Source organism: Rattus norvegicus, chromosome 10 (assembly GCF_036323735.1).
Source record: "Rattus norvegicus strain BN/NHsdMcwi chromosome 10, GRCr8, whole genome shotgun sequence".
Taxonomy (NCBI): Eukaryota; Metazoa; Chordata; class Mammalia; order Rodentia; family Muridae; genus Rattus; species Rattus norvegicus.
In genome coordinates this window covers 38934968-38956096 of record NC_086028.1, presented here as the reverse complement: position 1 = coordinate 38956096, position 21129 = coordinate 38934968, and the positions used below count along the sequence as shown (strand labels likewise).

The following is a 21129-nucleotide window of genomic DNA, read 5'->3' as shown; positions in this document are numbered from 1 at the left end:
AAAGCTCTTCGGTTCAAGTCTTTATAAACTACACACAGTTAAGCATACCCTACCCTCTCTGAACCTTCACTTCCCCATCTTTGAAATGGGCACAGTACCCCTGAGCATGGCACAGTCACAGAACAATAGACATAATTACAAGATGCGTCTGTTAGATGGAGGAGGCTGCTCAGCCCTGGAGAGAGTAGAGGCAGGACTGGCCCTGGTGGTCCAAACACTGGACAGAGGCAGTTTGGCCCGGCCCCTGTGCTTCCACGGGAGTGTAGCTTTGCAGACGCACACCAGGTTTTCTGAGTTCCAGGGGTACTCACCTACCTCCAGGGATGGGTGTTCCTAGAGAGCTGTGAACGTGGGCCCCTGTCTGGTAAAGGCATCGGCCCTGATCTATGGAGTTTGAAACTCGATTTTACTAGCAGTCTCTTTTGCTGTTTAAATGTGTGTGAGTATTTTGCTTGCGTGTACATCTATGTGCCACATGCATACCTGGTAAAGGTCAGAATAGAGTGTCAGATTCCCTGAAACTGGAAACTGGATGGAGTGAAAGTTATGAGCCACTATGTCAGTGCTAGGAATTAAGTCTGGGTCTCTGGGAAAGCAGCAAATTTTCTTAACTGCGGAGCCATCTCTCCAGCTCCCTCTAGAAAGCAATCTTCTGGAGTTGGGGATTTAGCTCAGTGGTAGCGAGCTTGCCTAGCAAGCGCAAGGACCTGGGTTCGGTCCTCAGCTCCGGGGCGGGAGGTGGGGGTGGGGTGGGGGGAGGGCGGGGAGAAAGCAGTCTTCTTAAATGAGACCAATGATAAGGACAAACGTCCCACAGCAATCTCAATCTCAATCTCTCTCTCTCTCTCTCTCTCTCTCTCTCTCTCTCTCTCTCTCTCTCTCTCTCTCTTTCTCTCTCTGCAGGTCAACTAGCTAAGATTCTCATCATCAGAGCAGAGTCACGCCTATGGACCACATAACTCCACCAAGGAAAACCTATTAATGGAGAGAGGGCTCTGGGTAGGTGGCCAGGGGCCTTCTCTTCTCGGGACATCCCCTTAGCTAAGAATGCAGATGAGAAGCCCAAGTTCCAGCCAGACCTACCAGATGAGTGACTTAGTGGGAAATCTAGACTCTTCCACCAGCTTTCGGGGAGGGCTCTGAGCTGAGGGTGTTTTCCTTTAACGAAATGAACTGACTCAGCGGGCCCCTATCCAGCCCCAAGGAATCTACTTGATGGTTTAAAACAGTGTTAAAGAGGCTGGAAGGTTATCTTGGGATCGCCAATCCCTGGTCCTTGGCAGTTGCTCACAGACAGGCCTCACGCTGCAGCACAAACTAGCCATCCGAGGTAGAGGGTTGCGTCGCTTTAGCACCGTCACGGGGTACGTCCACCCTCCCACCCGTTTATCTGGCAGTCTCCACATGGTCTCTGTTCTCACCGCCTCAGAGCTGCAGGGAAGACATGAGGGAGTGGGCAGCGGTGTACAGTATGGTCTAGGCTGTGATCAGACACAAGGCGGCAGAGGAGGTGCCTGACTCAGCTATGACGAGGCAGAGCAGGCTTCTGGCAGGAAGTGATGGGGGAGGAGAAGAGGGAGTCCTAGGCCGAGAGAAGCCAACACGCAAAAGCTGGAGAGTGGCTGCAACGCACGGGAACAGTGTTCTATTCAGGTAATAAAGCCTTTGAGCCCCTGAAATCCTGTACAAAGGTCCCCATGGCAAGCCTGTGAGGATAGTCTCTGAGCTTCAGGAAGAGTGGGACTTGATTAAACTTCCTGACTTCCTGATTCCTAGAAAAACCTGTCTTCTGCGCCACACTGTTTAGTCCTTGAAACAGCTTCTACAGCTACTGCAGGAAAGTGGAGCCGACCATGTTAGTGAGTGAGGGGCACGGAATGCGTCCCCTTGTCCTCTGTGGCCACCCCACCCCTGCCAACACAGACATTTCCACAATTTTCCTCTCCTTTGCAATCATGTTGGACACACAGAAGAAACAGCTCTCGCCTGCCCAGAAGGACCCAGGTTCAGGTCCTGGGAGGTGGTAGCAACATGCAGAAATGCCGGAGTCTGGGATTAGTCATGCACTCTTTGCTTTCCACACACCATGAGTCACCCCCCACCTGGACCAATGAAGGGCATTAGATGAAGGACTGCTCCTCAGGTAGCCGTCTACTTAAGGATCTGGCTACAGTGGCCATAGCTCCTGTGGCCCCGAGTCTAGCCTGCAAGCCTCCTTGGCAGACAGAGGGTTCTGTTTTACCAGCTTTACCTCCTTAGACAGACAGTCAGAGTGCTTGTTTTTTTGTTTTGTTTTTGTTTTTCTGAGTTTCCCTTCAGACCTGGGAGCCACTTCGGGGCAGAGCTGTGAGTCCAGGTCCTCTGAGGACACTGGATTCAGAGCCAGTGTCCACCACCAAAACCTTGGCGTGTGGGAGAGGGAGAGCAGAGACTAGTTCTGGGAGTCTGGTCTCTGGTTATCTCCCACAGCCTTGGCCTCCTCTGACCTCCTGTTACCTGGGGTGGTCCCTAAGGACCAAGCCCAGCTGCCTCTTTCCATGCCCCGGGAGGCTTTTCTGGTTGCAGCAGCCATGGTGGGTAGGGGTATACTGACAACACCCCAGGGACCAGCAGACACTGCTGTTGCCAAGAGAGCTGCTGTGGGTGTTTGTAACTATTCACCTGGCAGGGAGGACCCAATGCTCAGCAGAAGCTAGCTTCCTCCCGAGCCTCTCCCTCTAGCAAACACCCTTTTGGACTATCAGGTAGTAGCCCAGGCTGGACACCTGAGACTTCTGCCCACCACCACACCCTGGAAGGTGGATGGTACAAGCCGTGCCCCCTTACCATCAAGGGTGGGAGAGAACAGAACAGGGGGAGCCTTGGTAGGATAGACCAGGATCTCCTCCGGTAGGATGACTCCAAGATGATAAGATGGAAAGTTCACAGTATCAAGCACAAACCCTATAGAGATGACCCTGGGAGACAGTGAGCCAGTTTTGAGAGACCCCTCTGTTGATGCAGCTTCCCACCCCAGTTCTCCACACCTTCCTAGGCTACCTTTACACTTCTGTATGGAATGACTGCCCGTGTAAAGCTTTCAGACCTGACCATTCCCTCAGCCCAAAACCCCCAGTCAGCCACTACCTAGTGCAGCCCAGATCTCCAAGCTAGCCTCTTCATGTATTTCTTTTCTCTAACCTGTGCCTACATTTTTACCAAAGTTATTTTCCTGTCACACACAGATGTGATTCTGTCTTGCCACCGCCCAAACACCTAATCTGGCCCCTTACTACCTTAGGACCCAATGCCCAGACTCAGTGCCTTTGCCCTGAGGACGCCCATATTCCTCAGAATCTTCTCTTGGATTTCCTTAGCACCGCCCTTGATACTCTTAAATCACTACGGCCTGGTCTAGCGGGGTCCTGGGCCTTTGCAAACCTCAGCAACCTTCAGTAATGGTGGGCAACATGAACCAAGCCATCAAATCATCAAGGAACCACCCCATCTCCCATTAGAGAGCTCAAACCACAGCCTCGCCAGGCCCCGGGGTGTAGCACTCCAGTAAGCAAGTTAAGGAGAGAGTCAGAAGGTGGATTCCAGTGCTGGACTGAGCAACCTCCCAATCTTGATTTAGACTCTTGATAGCTGTGTGGTCTTGGGCAAGTCACTGAACCCCTCTGGGCCTCTTTTCAAATCAGATCATGGGCAGGGAGTAGATGCCAGGCACACCGTAAAGGAATCGCTTTAGTGGAGAGCAGTTAGCTGAACTGCTTACATCATGTCTCTGCCAGCCAAAGGGGCTCAAAGACAACTTGTGAAAGGCAATAGTCAGCATCCTACCTTTCCAGCAGCCTCCGGGCACTGAGGAGGTGGAGCTGATCCTGCTAGAACCAGCCTCTCTTTCTAGAGCCTGTGGCGCTCAGGGAAAGAGGTTACCACATCTTGATGGAAGGCACTGCCCCTGGGAATGGCTGGTGGCAGAGATTCTGAGAAGATGGGTGACAGGAGAGGCACTAACTGTAGGGACGGTGCTCCTGGTGGCTGTGGGAACAGGTCTTGCAGGGACCAAGGCACAGAGCAGCTCTGTGAGGAGCTGTTGGCCCCTCAAGGCCCCCACTGGCCCCCCCTTCATCTGCACATGGGGCGGTACTGGCTCAGGCCAGCTCAAAGCCCAGCAACCAGGCCTTAACCCTTGCACTGCCAGCCTGCCGGGGCCTCAACCCTTCCACCTTCCCTGACCCCACATTGTCTTTAGTCTGGGAGGGGAGTTGGCTATGGCTTTTCAGAGGACAAAGCCTTTCCTCTTCTCTCTCTCTCTCTCTCTCTCTCTCTCTCTCTCCACACACACACACACACACTCTCTCTCTCTCTCTCTCTCTCTCTCTCTCTCTTCTGAGACATCAACTGGAGACCAGAGAACTTGGCTTTAGCACCTCTGCCAGATTTCACTTCTTTAGTGGGTTCTCTATTTTACTTTTAAACGCTATTATTATATTTGACCACTGTGTATGTGGTGTGTGTGTGTGTGTGTGTGTGTGTGTGTGTGTGTGTGTGTGTGTGTGTTCAAGAGTAGCACAGCATATGTGCTCAGAGAACAACTTGGAGTAAACTCCCTCCTTCCACCACACAGTTTCCTGGGATCAAACTCAGTTCATTAGGCTGAGCAGCAAGTGTCCTTACCCACTGAGCCACCTTGCCACTCCTCCTCTACTTTCCCTTTAGACATCTCTCAGGAGGACAAACATCTCCTCGGATGCTTCTCAGGGACACTTAGGGGGCAACCAGAGTTCTGGGGGATGAAAACTGTGATGTGACAGGGCATGAGGCTAAGGGGGGCAGTTCTGTTCCAGAAAGTGTGACCAGTTGTCAGGGTAAGAAAAGCTCCCTCCTCACTACCACACCTGAGTAACCCTAACACGCACAGCCGTTTGGCAGACCCCGCTGGGCCTAGCAGTGGTCTCATCTGCACAAGGGTTCGATCAAGCTCAGGGCTGTGTGGCCGAGGGGCTTCCACTCCAGTTTCCTCTTGGGCTTTAATTAAATTTATAGTCACAGATGACCTGGCGAAGGGCCTTCCCAACTCAGGCATTGCCAGGAGAGGCTTTGTGTGTATCTCTCCTGAGATAGGGTTGCCCAGTTACCAAGTAGCTCACTCCAGAACTCTCTGGGGAGCCTGATTATAGCTCTCTCAGAAGGCTGGCTGAAGCTTCTTACGTGCAAAAAGGCCCTCACCGACTGGTTACTGCAGCTAGCTACTGCCCTGGCTCCCCCCATACTCACTGTGACCATGCCCCCAGTGTCTGCCTTCACCAACCTTCTCGGCCACCCTCAGGTCAAGCACCTCTCAAAGCTTTTACTCACCCCAGACCCCTGCTGGAAACCATGGCCACACACATGTGATGAGCAGACTAGGAAGCCAGACTCAGACTGCACTTCCCAAGACTCAGAAACAGAAGGAGCCTTGAGATCAGAGTAACAAAGAGAAACACAGTGTCTTTTTCCGCCAGCACTGAGATAAGCCTTGCTCTCACCATAAGTCAGGCACAGAGAAATCACAGACCAGGGGGATAAGAACAGCAATGGCAGCTGCCCCTTTGGAGATATCTACAAGGCGGAATGACCAGAAATGATGGCTCTAATGGACTAACGGTTTGTGGCTAAACTGAAGTCCCATTGTTCCTTTTGCCACACTGCACTCTGGGACAGTAGGCAGAACTCCAGGGAGACTAGCGGGGGTCATGATCACCACACAGACGGAGGCCAGGTCTCATTGTGCAGGAAGGCAAGTTCTAGGCACATCAAGATCCTTTCCTTCTCAGACAAGTCCATGGTCGGGTTGCCTTGGCCTCGGGGCCAGGAGTCCATTTCACTGCCAACCTAGACTGAGAACATTGTCACAAACGCTGCAAGTTCAAGCTCAGAGAAGGATACATCTGCTCTCCTGGCAGGAACAGGTGCTCAAGAGTCCAGCTGCAGATGGCCAAGGTGCAGGGGGAATGGACAGCTCCCCCTGGCTGGGACCATGCTCCTTGAGGTAGAAAGGGTCCTGGCAAAACACACTTGGGGTTCCTAAGGTGGGAGGGGAACACTAAATGGTGCCCTGCTTGCCTGACTGTCGTATAAGAACACTGCTGTTTCCTTCAGGGGGGATACCTGCTCAGAAAGAAATGGTGGAAGAGCAAAGGTGGGGCTGCCAGATGGGGACCTGAAGGGCAGCTAAGCTGGGGCACCGAGGCACAATGGGTCGTCGGTAAGTTCCAGGAAAAGCCAAGCTCCCTCAGTGTAGGGAAGGAGGCAGGATTCTGGCTGTGACAAGGGCTAGAGCAGAAAGCTGAGGCCAACGGGAGGACGTTAAGTCACAGAAGGGAAGAGATTACAGCTGGCACTGTGTGCCTCATGTTTTCCAAGGCATGGCCTGTAGGTACCCTGAAGCCTAGAGATACAAAAGTGTCCCAGGCAGGCTGTATTTTTGTGATTTAGCCAGGAGTGCACCTGCTATAGCTTAGAACCCATATGGCTCTTTTACCCACAATTCCTCTGTGCGTGTGTGTGTACCTTACATATTAAGCAATGAATCAGTCTTATCTGTGGTTCAAGGTACATTTTCTGACAAAGATAAATTACCATGATTTCTAGCTGCCACTGGAAGAAGTAAAAGGGAATTTGCTTCCAGTGCAGCAGAAGGCAGTGCTGACACACAGAAGTCTGCTGTGTTCTGCACATCAGCACTCCGGAGGTCAGGGTGGCTAGCTAGCACTTGCGGGCTCAGCCTCTGGCTCACAGGGTTAATTTAGGGCTCAAGTTCTGGGCCCTTGGCTGGGCCAGGGACTAAGAACTCAGGCCTCCTTTTCAAGGGCAGGATGAATGGGGAAATATGCAAATGGACGCCCTGCCTCCCAAGCTGCAGGGGAGGGCCTGCGGCTGGCAGGCGGGCATCACTCCACTCTGGGCCTGTCACATGAAAGGGTTTGCACTCCTGCTGCTGGCTCCTGCAGCCAGGTCAGGCTGGGGCTGTTCTCACCAGAAAACAAAAATCTCTTTCAGACCAAGGCGAAGTGAAGGCCCCAGCCGGTCCAGGGAATGCTATTGGAGGCTGTTGACGATGACCTACTGAGGGTACACATCCCTGAATTCTGACTTCCCATCTAAAGAAAAGAGCCCAGCCTCTTTGGAGAGGGCCCTAGAAGCCTCTGTAGCCTCTGAGGAAAGCACAGGGTGGGGTGGGGGTGGGGTGTCAGGGTTAGGGCAGTCTTGTTGATCTTGTCCTTTTCAAAAGCAGCAACATCGATGGCTGAGATGGAGAAGACACGTTTGTTTGTTTTGTTTTTGTTTAAGGAGACCCTGACATAACTCTTGTGGTGTTCGTGGTGAATGCCAAAGGAGAGACAGAGGGAAGGAAGCAGGGCTGGAAACAAGAAGAACTTGCAGTGTTGCCACAGAGAGGACCTTAAGGACAGAGGCCGATGGTCTTCTCCACCATGTGCTTTTGTGGCTTCTCCAGAAGCAAGGTAGATGGGCAGGGAAATGGGAGGAGACATGAGGACAGGTCTGGACCCCCTGACTCTGAATTACAGTCGGAGCTCCACACTAGCAAACAACACCACAAGCAAGATTTCCAACACAACCGGCAATGGCTTAAAGCCTTTTTCCCCTTTCCTAGCTGTAAAGCTCTAAATTTTCTAGCAATATCACCAGAAAAACTTTCACATGGAAAGGACACATACCAATGCCCTGTGTACCCCCAGGGGCCCCTGGTTTCATCTGATCAGTCCAACTTCATTCAAGGCATATATAGATAACACATATACCATGACTCTTCTTTGAGAAGCTCAAACCGGAGCTTCCGGGTGTGTCTCACTTTCTGAGCACACCTCTTCCTCTGAACCCTCTGGCTTTGCCTGGGTTAAGGTATCTCTATTAAGTCTATTAAGTCTATTAAGTGGCTAGTCCCGAAATTCTTTTCCACACTGAAGTCCTGGTTTGGCCTGAGTGGAGGTCCTTAAAAGATCCAGGGGAACTCTAAGGCTGCTGAAGGTGGTGATAGTGGCTTGCTGTGTCTCTGTCCCCTCACCTCTGATACCCCAGGGTCACCAAGACCTGTCCTTCAGCCACAGAGCAATTCTTGGATCCTACAAGCACATATGTGAGGGAGGCTCAGAATTCTGCTGCTAAGTGATGCAGCAGGCACCATTTAGCTTGAGGGCACAGCCAAGGCGAGGCGCTAACAGCTCATTCAGGAAGCACGTGAGGGTGAGAGGTGTTACGTGGGTCTTCTACAATCCAAGGCATATGACCTTGTTGGCTTTGAAGCCCTAAGAAAAGGTCCAGCCCCGGTAGGTAATGGGCCATCTGCCCCCACCCACCTGCCTCAGTTGTCCTACTTTAGGGTGGGGCCACACAGGACATAAGATGCCAGATGTGTCCACACCTACCCAGGGAGGAGAACCTCGAGGCAGAGGAAGAGGAGGAGAGAAGACCTGTGGGCCCAGGAAATGGAAATCTTACAAGTCATACTCTGCCCTCTGCCTGACCTGCAGCAAGGACACCAGGAACACGTATGCCCAAATCCCCAACTAGTCTGCTGGTTAAAGGAAGGTCCTGTACCCAGACATGGCCAGGCTTAAAAGATGGCAGAGTAGCAGCTGAGTAGGGGTGAGGTGAAGGTTTACCCCAGAAAACCTCCTCCTATCAGCTGAGAGGTATGGTGACCACCACTGAAATTCTCTGCCTGCTAAGCAGGATGTCAGAGGTTAGATGGCTTTGTGAGGCCTCAGCTCTGGAAACAGAACGGAGGGGCTGCTACTTCTGAAGCCATGGTGGTCTTGCCAGCCTGGATGGTTCCTATCTGATACCCCTAATTCCCATGTTGATAAAGTATGCTCGTTCCACTGACCTGAGGACATCCTGTCTAGCCTCTAAGTACTTCCCTATCTGATCTCACTGGCTGGCCCACATCCTACCTTGCTGCTCTCTCTGTCTCATCTCTGATTGTCCTACCGTATAGCCTCAGACTGAGCTTTTACTGTTCAGTTTCTGGTTGACCTTAATGTCGACTGGCCTTTCTGTCATTCCTCAGAACCTACTGTCAGTGTTCACACTGCTCTGCAGCTAGAGCTAAGGTAGGAATAGGTGGGCAGGTAGATCTCTCGGGGGAGGGAGTGTCAAAGTCCCAACAGTTCAATGGAGTGGGAGAAATGGGGCTGATAGTAAGCCCAGTCCTACCTACTCCTTCCAGATCCATAGGTGGGACAGATAGTGCTGTGAGCCAGTTAGTAGGGTTTGCCTATTCAACCAAAGGTTGCTTTGTCTTCCCCCTGCCTCCCCTCCCCATGGTGGCCTCCGATCACTGGGTTGGTTCCTGGCTCCAAAGGGTTCCGATCTGGATTTGCTTATCCCAGGTTCTGAAAACTGAGATTCTGATTGTTGTTGGTTTGAAGCCTCAACAGTCAGCCAGCTTGGAATGTAAGCCTGATCGGGCAGAACATGAGCCAGAGTCAGCCACTCCTAACCTTTCACATAAATCCTCTACCTGAATGCTCAGTCTAGGGTGTGTGTGTGTGGGGGGGGGGGATGAAGGACATTTCTGGGCAGATGGATAGAGTCAGGTGGGTTGTTGGGCATTGGTTCTAATGCTCTGGTTCAATCGGGATCTGTGTGTCCAAAGGCTGAAGGTCCTTGTCCCCAATTGGTTTTTGATTGATCAATAAAGATGCCAATGGCAAATGGCTGGACATGGGGCAGAACACTTAGAGTTTGAGGGTTAGGATGCAGAGAGGAACAGAGCAAAATCACCAGGATGAGGTGGCAGACAGAAGAAGAGAACTACAGGAGAGCCAACAAGCCATATGAGAATTCGGGTGGGTGGCCATGGCCACTTCCCCGCCTGATTGGGCCTGGGGTAGCAGGGGAAGGTTTAGGAGTGCTCAGCCTTTGAGGTAGCCAAGGCGTTTTAAAAATAAGCTTGTGTGTGTGTGTGTGTGTGTGTGTGTGTGTGTGTGTGTGTGTGTGTGTGTGTTGTGTGTCTTTCATTCAAGGATCCAAAGATAGCTCCCAGTTGGGTGTGAACGTGCGATCTGCCAGGAGCCAAATCAGTGTAGCAAAAACTCACCACTACAGTGGGTCTAGTTGGAATGAACCAATTCAGGATCTGAGATTATCAACTCTGAATAAGGGAGTTCAGTCCAGAATTTCTGTTGCAACATGTGTGGCCTATTCCCACTTCTCACAGACCCCAAGTCTGCCATGAGTCAGGAGAATATTTGTCATCACTACACCTGGTAAGTGAGTGAGTGGCAGGAATCCATCCCTAGGCAATCTAAGGACAGCTTCCAGGCCAGATCCTGAGATCCTGGATAGTGAGTGAGAACTATGGCTAGGTCAAGGTAAGGGGCTAGGACTATCACACCAGGCCATCTACAAAGGCAGGGAATTGACTGGATCTTCCTCTCAGATATGCTAGGCAATGTGCCTAGAACTCCCTGTCTATAGAGAGACGAGATCTTAGAGTTCCAAAGAAGCAAGAACCCTCTGAGAAATCTCCCTTCTACAAACCATCTATCCTGAAGTTGTGGGACATCCATCCATCCATCCATCCATCCATCCATCCATCCATCCATCCATATTTCTCCTTCACTTTTGGAGCTCCTGAACATCCCAGCCCTGACAATACCAGGGACCAAACAGAATTTGTCTCTGCAAGGTAAGGCCATTGACTGGAGATTTCTCTCAACTATGCTGGGTAGAACAGTCAGCTCTCACTCCAGTTTTTTTTTTTTTTTTTTTTTTTTTTGAGAGACAATATTGTATACCCCAGGCTGTCTTGGAACTTGCTATGTTGTCAAAGCTATCCTCGAATTTCTGATTGCCTTGTGTCTGCATCCCAAGTGCTGGGATTGCAGGCATGAGCTACCACACTCAGCTTTTACCTCAGACACTTCTGTTGCTGATCTCTCCTCATCAGGACCCTCTGACCTGGAATGCTTTTTCTTTTTTTCTCCTTCATTTCCGGTTGTTAGAAACCTGGCTCTCTTCTGGGCTGCAAGTCTGGGGAACCATTCTGACCCTCAGCTTCTACAAGCGGTTTCCCACTTAAATTCCTCTGGGCCTCAGAGCTTCATGCAGTGGGCGGTGATAACGGCAACATGGCATTGTGGAAAGATTGAAGGGAAGATGTAAGAATCATAGAAACGTGGTGATTGACATACAGTGTGTGCAAGGTGAAACAGAAATGCAGGTGGTGTGTTTACACTCGGTTCCCTCCTTTCATGCAATGAATTTCTATGTGCCTTCTGTGTGTCAGGTCCTGGCTAGATAAACAGCATGCCCATTACTATACAAAACTTGTTTCTTTTTGCAAACAAGACAGACCTTCCCCTTACTGCCCCATGTACAGAACAGCCCTGAGGTCTATCACATCTTTTTAACTGAACTGAGTTCATCTTCAAGAAGGTCAACTGAAGAGCCCTTAGACTCACAAACCCCAGAGAATCAGCAGGGGTGCAGGATGGCTGGGTTCTGCTGCCCCCTGGTGCCAGCACTTGCTAACGCAGCCTTATGCCCATGCAGGCTGCCAAGCAGCTAAAAAAAAAAAAAAAAAATTCTTCCCACAAGGTAAAGGCTTGAGTGCAAATTCAAACTTTCTTCCTTTGGGAGTCATGCCTGAAAAACCTGATTTTCCTGGAGCTTCACCCTCAGACCCAATTTTTAGCTGCATTTTTGGACTTCATTTGATTGCTCCAGGCCTCATTTCCCTAGTGGAACCTGGAGCTAGGAATGGGATCTAATGAGGCAGGACTGAGCTAGGCTATGCATGTTTGCACCTGCTTGGCTGGATCTGTCACATCAGCCTCTTGGAACCTCGCCCCACTCCAATAGGGTGTGGTCCAGGTCCCCAGAGCAGGAGTCAGGACTGGAGGTTCATCTCTGCCTCTTTCTGGATACATGTATTCATTATAGCTGCCACTTAGGCTAACCTGGGATACATGTATTCTCGTAACATAATAGTCCCATGCAACACTCCTGGCCTCCAGTCTATTGCTCCTGACTCCACCCAGCCACTGTGTCTAAACGGAGGGTCCTTCTGTGCTCCCTGATAAAAATCCTATCCTCCAGGACCCATCCAACAACCCAGGTCTTCAAGGCAGAGAACCATGAAGACTTAGCCCCATCACAGTTCTTTCTGCATACCTTCAACAGCTCTGACTTCCTCTATTTGGTACTTGGCCTACCTGTCTCTTATAAATGCTCCATGTCCTGTGGAAACCACACAGGCATCACTGGTGGGTAAGGTCTGAGGTTAAGCAGGTTGGATCTTGTAGAAGAGTTTAGAGCTACGCCAGCCTGAAGGAAGGGGTACCCTTTTAGAAATACATCAAGAGTGCTATCTCTTTCCAGTCCACACACAGGTATCACAGAGATGAGCAGGAGTCCCAACTCACTGATCCCCACCATCATCTGAGTGCTTGGGATATTTCTTACCAGACTGAGCACACGACTCATGCTGAACTCATATCATCTTCTCCTTGTTTACAATTCAACATTCAGGCTAGATCTGAAATGGTCTGGTATTGTACAGCCCAGAGCTCATGGCTGTCCCTCTTCCAGGTTGCTTTGCCCCCATCTTTCCCTGAGAGCCCTTGAGGTCAACTTTTGTCAGACCAAGGCTTGTTTCCCTAGAGATGCACTGAGTAGCAAAAAGCACATAGACACTGACTCAGACATATCCTCCTGTTTGACAGAGTGGCAGAAACCTGGTAGCTACACTGGGTTATAAGGTAGATTACAAGGCAGAATTCATTCTTAGGGGTGTGTGTGTGTGTATGTGTGTGTGTGTGTGTGTAAGTGTGTGTGTATGTGTGTGTACGTGTACGTGTGTGTATGTGTGTGTATATGTGTGTGTATGTGTATATGGGTGTGTACGTGTGTGTGTATGTGTGTATGTGTGTGTGTGTGTGTATATGTGTGTGTGTGTGCATGTATACACATTTCTCAGACCCTTCCATCCCAAGAGAAAGTCTGAGATCTAGCAAAGCCCCTAGAAGGGCAGACATATGATCTATAAAGCCCCCCACTTTATCTGGGTTATTGCATCTAAGGAAAGGCACATGTCTGACTCTGCCTTCCAGCAATCAGAGCAGCTTGGCCCTCTGTGGAAGCAGCTGCCACTTATCACAGGAAAAGCTCTGCTTGATTCTCAGAGCCCTTGTTTAACCCCTCAAAGAGGCAGATTCCCCCTTTCTTATCCAAGCAGGCATGACAGAAACTCAGCCTGACTCAGTGACCGTTGTCTACCAGTTGTAGAGAAGAACTCCCGGTCAGGGGCTTCTCTCACAGCTACTGATGACCCCTATCACCAGTGGCCCTGTAGCCTCCTGACACCTCCATGGAACCACAAAAAGACCAAAGCTTCTGAACCAAAGACCAAAGCTTTGAACCCATGCTGGGTGGAGTTCTTCCTGGAGTAGAACAAAGAGGACCAAGTACTGGGAAGAGGCTCATAGGCCATTTTGTCATGTAGGCAATAAATAGTGTCTGTTACCACCATCACCACCACCACCATCGTCATCATCACCACCAACAGAATCATTCTTATTTTGATTATCCATGACCCCAGTTCTAGCCTGTCTTTGCCTGTTGGGCACATAACAAGACCAGAGTGGCCCTGAGCAACCTGTCACCAGATGCTGGCATACGGAAGGAGCTTAGGGAGCTGAAGGGATTAGAGAGGCCTTAGTCTCTCTCCCCAGCTCAGGAGAACTGTGTCCCTGTTGCCTAACTCAGGACAATTGTGGGGGCAGGGAAAATAATTACCTGGCCCACCATCCCCTCAGGTTCAGACATGATATAGCCAAGCACTTGGCATGGGTTGATCAGCTAAAATTTGAGATCAAATTCCAATCTGTTAAGTGTTATCCATATGGCACTGGGAAAGTCAGTTTTTTAATCTCAACAATAAAAGAGGTCCCATCAACCTACTAGGTTTCACAGTGAATATTAAGAGCAAAGTAACACATGAAAACACATGATTCCCACAAAGAATCAACCTCTGCCCTTCCTTTAGCTCAGAAACAACTTTGTCACCACCTCTGGTGGTGCTGTCTGGATACCAGATAAGAAATACTAGCACAAGGAGAGCATTTGCCCTGGGCTAGGCCAAGCATTTTTCGTGTAAATTACCAGGCTTATTCTGCACAGAGCTGGGGCCAAGGTTGAGATGGAAACCCTTTAGAGGTATTAGCTGGAGACGTGGAGAGGCCAGTGCAGAGAAGTAGTATTGGTAAGGGGGTGGGCCTGTTGGGAGAGTCCAGGTACGGGTGTAGGAATTTGGGGAAACTACCAAGCAAGGATTTATCAGGAGTCCCATAGTTTCCTAAGAGGGTGCAGAGATGAGCAAACAGGGTAAGCCAGGGCAAGTAACCAGACAGTCTTGTCCTCTGGCTAAAGGGCAGCAGGAACCGGTAGTGAGAAAGGTTCTGGCTCGAATCAGGAAGCCCGGGCCGGCTCTGACATACAATTCACCTACCAAGAGACCTTGGGGGCAACATAACTTAGGTTTTTAGTCTCTGGAGATGGACACAGACACAGAAAGTCTGCCCTTCCCTTGGCACTGGGCCTAATCTGATCACCGGTTCTCACCACAAGGAGAAAGGAGCTTGAGAACTGAAGGGAGATTATGGGGGGTCTCAGCTAGCAAGGCCCTTCCTCCGGACTGACCCAGGTGCTTTCCCAACGCCGCCTATGGGTCCCCACCAGAATTAGGGGGCGGCTCGGGGACCTTGAAGAGACTGCTCAGCAGCCGCAGCAAGGGCTCCGCAAGGTGGGGATGTCACACCCGCACCCTGGGCCGAGATACTACAGCTTCCTGGAGATGGAAGTCAGGATCGGACCGGGACTTACCGGCAAACAGCCAGAGGGAACCCCCCGACACCAAGAAGAAGGTCAGCATGTCGGTGAGCGGGCCCAGCCCGGGCCGCACTGCTTCCCAGGCCCGCAACCCCGCAGCCCCAGAGCCACTGCCGCTGCCGCCGCCGCCGGGTATTTTTAGCCCCCGCCTCCCCGCGCCGCTGCGGAGACCCGGCGGGAGGGGGAGGGCGCAGCGCGCGCTCCTCACGGAACCCGACTCCCAGCCCCGCAGCGCGGCCGGGACTCCTGGGCACAGAGACAGCGGCATCCGAACCGCCGAGCCCGCCTGGGGGAGGGGCTGGCCGCCCGCCACGCAACGTTCTGGGGGAAACGGGCTGGAGAAAGGGGCTCACGGGCGCACAGCCGCTGCTACCTCAACCCTCCACCTACGAACGACCCTTACCTCCGCACGATCGGCCTCCGGGGTTTTATGGCTAGGCAGGCTCAAATGGCAGCGGGGGTCCAGGGCTTCTGTCCCAGAGAGTGCACATGCTGAAGGGCCGGATCCTGGCTGACTCAGACGCCCCCTAGGACCTGATTTTGTAGTCGCTAGGAGTCACATCTGCAAACCCAAGAAGGGAGGGAGTGATGGGGGCCCTTGCGGGGTGGGGTGGTGGTTATCTAGGTGAGGCTAGATTGGATAATACCCAGATTTAATAAGAATGTTCAAGGTCAGTTTGGAGGCCACACAAGGTCACGGAAAGACTCACCAGCTGCCATGTCCCTAGGCATGTCACATGAAGCCACAGGCAGCCACATGGAATCACAGGTGTCTCCCAAGGACACAGGCAGTGATGGTTATGTACAGTACACGAGAACTCAAGTTCCTCTTAGCTGTGATAAATGGCCGTACAGCCAGCAAGTGGCTGATTGCTGAGCTGAAAGGTTGGAATCCCTTTGTCTAGGAACAAAAGGAGGAAGCCTGACTCTGCGATTTTCCAAAAGAATAAAGGTAGGTATTCTGATGGACATCTTCAAGTGGATTTCACCAAGGTCCCCTTATTCTTCAAGCATTCAGGACTCTCTAGGCTTCCAGCACCGAGGACAGCGCTCAAGCAGCTCGGACCTCTCTACTGGCAGGGAGGCACTGGTTAACACTAGGCCAGGAGTAAGAGGGCGAGAAACCAGACATCAGAGATCAGGAAGCAAGGGGTGGATAGGTCAGATTGCTTGCTCTCTGTGCACTTGAACTCATAGCTGGGCTGCAATTCTCTCTCTCTCTCTCTCTCTCTCTCTCTCTCTCTCTCTCTGTTTCTCTCTTTCTCTGTGTGTGTTTGTGTGTGTGTGTGTGTGTGTGTGTGTGTGAGCGCGCGTGCGCGCATGTGTGGGTTTGTGTGTGCTTGTGTGTGCATGTGTCTCTCTGTGTGTTTGTGTGTGTGTCTGTGTGTTTGTGAGTGTGTGTCTATGTGTGTGTATCTGTATATGTCTGGGTGTATCTGTCTGTGTGTCTCTCTATGTGTTGGGGGAGGAAGGGGGTGGTCATGCATCTTTAGTATTGGTATGTGTGTCTAGGCATATCTGTGTGAGCCTTAGACATGTACAGTCTGCAGAAACATCTACAGTGAGTCTCTACAATAGATCATTCTTTCTCATTACAAGAACCGGGTCTTGGGAAGGCTGCACTTGCTTGAATCCTTCCTGGCAAGGTTTTTTTTTTTTTTTTTTTTTTTTTTTTCTGGAATCTAAAACTTGGCAGACACCTCTTTGAGAGGATCACAGAGGTTATGTGGCAGCACTGTTCCCACTGGGTGACACAGCAACCTGAAATCTCTCCTTCACTCCCAGCAGCAGTGGAAAACTAATACAGAAGGCCTGCTCAGGAGGAGACCCAGTCAGGGGAAACTTCTAGGCAGAAGGAATAGATAGTTTCAAGTCAGACTGACCTAGGGAGTTGACTAGAATATTATTACATTCATTTTTTAAAAATAATGAAGCCATAAACAGGGTTTATCCCATTGCAATTTCTGATCATATGCCCTGTAGGGCCTCTTCCTTCTAGCGCCTATGGCTCTGCATTCTGTCAATATCCACTGCACACTCATAGACAGGACAAAAAGATCCATCCCCTTATCAGATGCCCTTGCTTCTCTATTATCTGTACACAGGACTCTGCTCTGAACAGAGCAGGGGTCCTAGGAGGCTAGCAGCAGGCTCTGGGGCCAGTCCTCTGCGGCACCAAGCTGCAGGAACATCTAGGCTCCTAGGTGCCTCTGGCAGCCTCTTCTCCAGAGTGATGTCATGGGACACATTTAGCCTGGCCTCCTGCAGAATGCTGCATCCAGTTACTCTTCCTATAGATGTCTCTGTTTCTTGCGAGTATTACAGTTTAAAACTCTGCGCTGGCGCCGGGCTAATGACAACTTAACCGAGTGGGGTTCTGTTTTCCTATGAGCACTACTTGGCTTCTCTTGAGGGACAGAGACAGGAAGACGCTGGGCTGGCTATGGGATCATGGCCAGGTCTCTTTTCACTCTACTATCCCTTCCACTGAGTCATAACGCTGCTGTTTTCTGTACTGAGTTACCCAGGGTCTCTTCCTCCTCGGAGGTCTCCATTATGAACAAGGCAGCTGTGACTCTGAGACCTCTAGACTGCATGGGTCAGGGAACCTTGGAACACAGCGAGAGAGACACCAGCATCCAGAGATGTCCCAGCAAGGTGGGATGGGGATCTTTTTTTTCTTTTTTTCGGAGCTGGGGACCGAACCCAGGGCTTTGCGCTTGCTAGGCAAGCGCTCTACCGCTGAGCTAAATCCCCAACCCTGGGATGGGGATTTTACATCAAGTCATGTGATAGCTGTGGTCTCCTAGCTCCCATTTATTCACTCTTTAAGCTACTATGTGTTCTCTGCCCTCTTCTGGTAGGAGCTGGGGTGTGGGCAGGCCAGTTAGAAGCAGCAATAAAAGCAGTCTAGTATGGTAAGACTGGAAACAGAAGAGTGGTCCTAACCTAACCCTGAGACGATCTCCTGGGGGTTGAAGCATTCCTATTGGACCTCCAGCCCTAGTGTAAATGATATCCCTGGAGAAGGTTCATATGTTGAAGGCTTGATCCCTAGGTGGCGCTGTTACTGAGAGGCAACTAGACAGTGAGCATGCTCAGCATGCTAATTTCATCAGTAGAGTAATCCCTTGGTGAGTTCGTAGCTGAGTGGGCTTCAGAGATGGGAGACCTGGGTGAAGCAAGTAGGCGAGGAAGGCACGGCTTGGAAGGGTACGTCTTCTCCCTAGCTCTTTCCTCTCATCCTCTCTGCTGTCAGATGAGCGGCTCTGCGTCCTCCCCACCATAAAGCTCTTCCTCTCTGTAGGTCCAGAAACCGCCAAGCAACCGTGGGCTGAGACCTTTGAAACTATGATCCAAGCTAAAACTTTAAGTTGATATTTCTAAGGCATTTTGTCGAGAGTGGCAGAAAGTTGACCAACACAGTAATCAAGGTTGATCAAAGGATAACAGTCTAAATCCTGCCCTGATTTTGTCATTGCATGAAGCCCAGGGGAAGTCTCTACCCTTTCTGTCTCTGTGGATGCAAGTAAATATTGAACTAGAGGATTCTGGTTGAGCACAGGTCTAAACCAGCCTCCATCTCCCCGTTGTCTGGTCTGCTAATGGCCATGAGAAATAGCCCAAGACGGATGGGTTCAGATGATCTTACATGTAGAGCAACTGAGCTATGACCCTTTGGTATTTGTAAGTCTGTAACATGTTTTAAGTCTGGGGGATGGGACCCATGGCTTCCATGTGCTAGGCCGAGTGATGCATTACGAAGAGTTATCATTAGTTAGCCCTGCCAGTTTTGAACATATTTTGAGAATTCTCCACATTGGAAGTACCTCTTTCTTTTGGGACCCAGAAAACTCGTTTTTCCAGCCTTCCTCGAATCTAAGAGTAGGTAAGTGAATTAGGCTGTGCCAATGAGATATGTCTTCATGGGCCTCTGATCCAAAAGTTAGAGATGAGTTGGAGAAAATCCTGTCCAATTGCACCCATCTTGCTGGCATCGGGAAAGTAGCAGAGGCATGGATGGTGGGTGACTATGAGAGCTGTTCTTGGAGATTTAAGGCTCTTTTTTGAACCTCTCATAAATGCTGTGAGTTATGCAACTTCTCAGTATGCTCTTTTTATGCTAAGAAGAATCCATATGGATTTGGAGCCAAGAACTCGGATGGTCTACTTTCCCATTGCTCGAGGACTTTTCAGTCCTTGGAAACTTGTGGCTATGGGGCTAAGCATACAGCATGGCCCATATCTTGCTCCTAATGGATGCCTACACTATGGGGAATGGAGATTCTGGCTAATGAGGCTTGATGAGCTGGACGGGGTCTAAGCTATAGCCCTGGGTGGCTTGAAACTCACTATGTAAGACAGATTAGTCTCACAGCGACTCACCTGCCTCTGTTTCTCCAGTGCTGGGCACTGCAAGTGTGTGCCCATGCTTGGCTCTGGGCTGAACTCTTGAGACTCAGTAAAGAATCTACTCAGAAGAGCCACCCCATCTACAGTAAAGACTTCGAAGATAAGAAACAACAGCTAAAGAAATGTAATGTCCAATTCACATCCTCTAGTGGGCTTCCTCTCACTTAGTAAAATTGTTTATTGCAGGATGGAGAGACAGTTCGGTGCTTTGCTCGGGAGCCCATACTGCTCTTGTAGGAGACCTGAATTTAGTTGCCAGCACCCATGTCATGCAGCTGTTGCCTATAACGCCTGCTCCAGGGGTTCTGATGCCCTCTTCTGGCCTCTGCAGGCACTGCAGTCACATAAATACAAAGTAGAAGTAAATAAAGACAATTTAAACCTTGTCTAATGTAGAAATTTTGGGGAAATACAGAAACATATACAGTAAGGTTACCCATGGGCTGGTGAGATGGATTATGTTTGCTGCCTAACATGATGACCTTAGTTTAACTCCCTGAACTCTGATGGTGGATGGACACCCCCAGGTTACTCTATATGTACACCATAGCACAAGACACCCCCCCATACACACATAAATAAGTGTATTTTTTTTTTCGGAACTGGGGACCAAACCCAGGGCCTTGCGTTTGCTAGGCAAGCGCTCTACCACTGAGCTAAATCCCCAACCCCATACGTGTATTTTTTAGTTAAAAAATATTTCCTTGGTCAAAAAGAGTAATAGTAGAAACAGCTAGAGAAGCTCTCACTTTGGAGACCTGCTATTGCCCAGATGTCACACGAGGATTCTTTTAGTTTGAAACTCTTTAATGGGCTGACCAGACAAACATAGTTGAAGAGATTTTTTTTAAGACCATTAAATGACTTAGGAGTTTCTGAGAGTTTTTTTCATAAGCACAGGAAGATAAATCAAAGCCCTCGCAGGTTTTCTTGTGTCTACCACCCCAAGGGTGAACAGTGGTCAAACCACTCATTCCCTCACGTTCTCAAGAAGGCTTTTATGCCTGTGTCTCTGGATATACAAGGTTGGGTTTGTTGAAAAACAAAGTACAATGTAAAGACATTGAAAAGGAAGTTGAAGAAAAAATTAGATGAATGTTGTATTGGCTGGGGATGGGGAAAGTCTTTCTATGTAGAAACCACAAAGGAAAAGGTTGGTTAAACTTAAAGTTCTGACACATGCAAATCTAAAAGATCTGCATGCTAAAACCACCATCGAAAAACTAAAAGAGGAACGTACACCATTCTGCAACAAAGGATTTGATGTGTAGCTCAAACCAATCAGAGACAGAGATGTCAGGCACACATACAAAGAGAGACAGAGAGACAGCAGACAGAGAGAGAGAGAGGAAGGGAAGGAGGGAGGAAACAAGAGGGGAGAGAGGGAGAGGGAAAAGGAGAAGCTACAGATGTAGATGGATGAGTCAAGGATAAGAAATGTTTCCCTTTTTGGCATGTTTGGTACTTCCTGACTGCCTATGGAGGGGAGACATGAGGAAGCTGCCGGGGTGGTCTCATCTCCTTTCTCTAGAAAGTACGGCCTAAGATTCTCCTTCCTCTAAACCTCACGGCCACATCTTTGATCCCCGAGAGAGGATCCCTGTCTACCCTGAAGCCCTACTGAAGGAGAGTTCTAGCCACTAACTTTAGTCATTCTATTTTGTCCTTTTATGGTTCCATTTCTGCCTCCTTAACGTCACTCTCCTGACTCCCTCTCTTTATCTGCCTTGTATTCCAGGAATATCAGGAATGGTTGATAGACATCTTTATGACAATAGACTGAAGTCACCCCTCCAATAACATCAGGGATAGGACAGATAACCCACCAACCCT

General features: G+C 50.0%; 1 protein-coding gene and 1 long non-coding RNA gene across 9 annotated transcripts in view; one reads left to right on the top strand and one right to left on the bottom strand.

The window, feature by feature from the left end:
- Acsl6 (acyl-CoA synthetase long-chain family member 6) overlaps positions 1–15429 on the bottom strand; it is a 58848-nt gene extending 43419 nt beyond the window's left edge. For 3 of the 7 annotated variants that reach the window (XM_063268324.1, XM_039085077.2, XM_063268323.1), the window contains exon 1: positions 14878–15155. In XM_063268324.1, the coding sequence (XP_063124394.1) occupies positions 14878–15151 (274 nt within the window). In that variant the 5' untranslated portion in view covers positions 15152–15155. The other 4 variants (XM_006246224.5, XM_006246221.5, XM_006246222.5 and 1 more) reach the window with 4 other exon arrangements.
- LOC120095100 (uncharacterized) lies at positions 977–9525 on the top strand. 2 transcript variants are annotated; one of them, XR_005490207.2, is made up of 3 exons: positions 977–1653; positions 6127–6232; positions 7027–9525. It is a non-coding gene; the product is annotated as an uncharacterized LOC120095100 (long non-coding RNA). The 2 variants fall into 2 exon arrangements; XR_005490208.2 differs by lacking the exon at positions 977–1653 and adding an exon at positions 5405–6016 and having other exon boundaries at positions 7027–7189.
- Positions 15430–21129: the final 5700 nt, after the last annotated feature.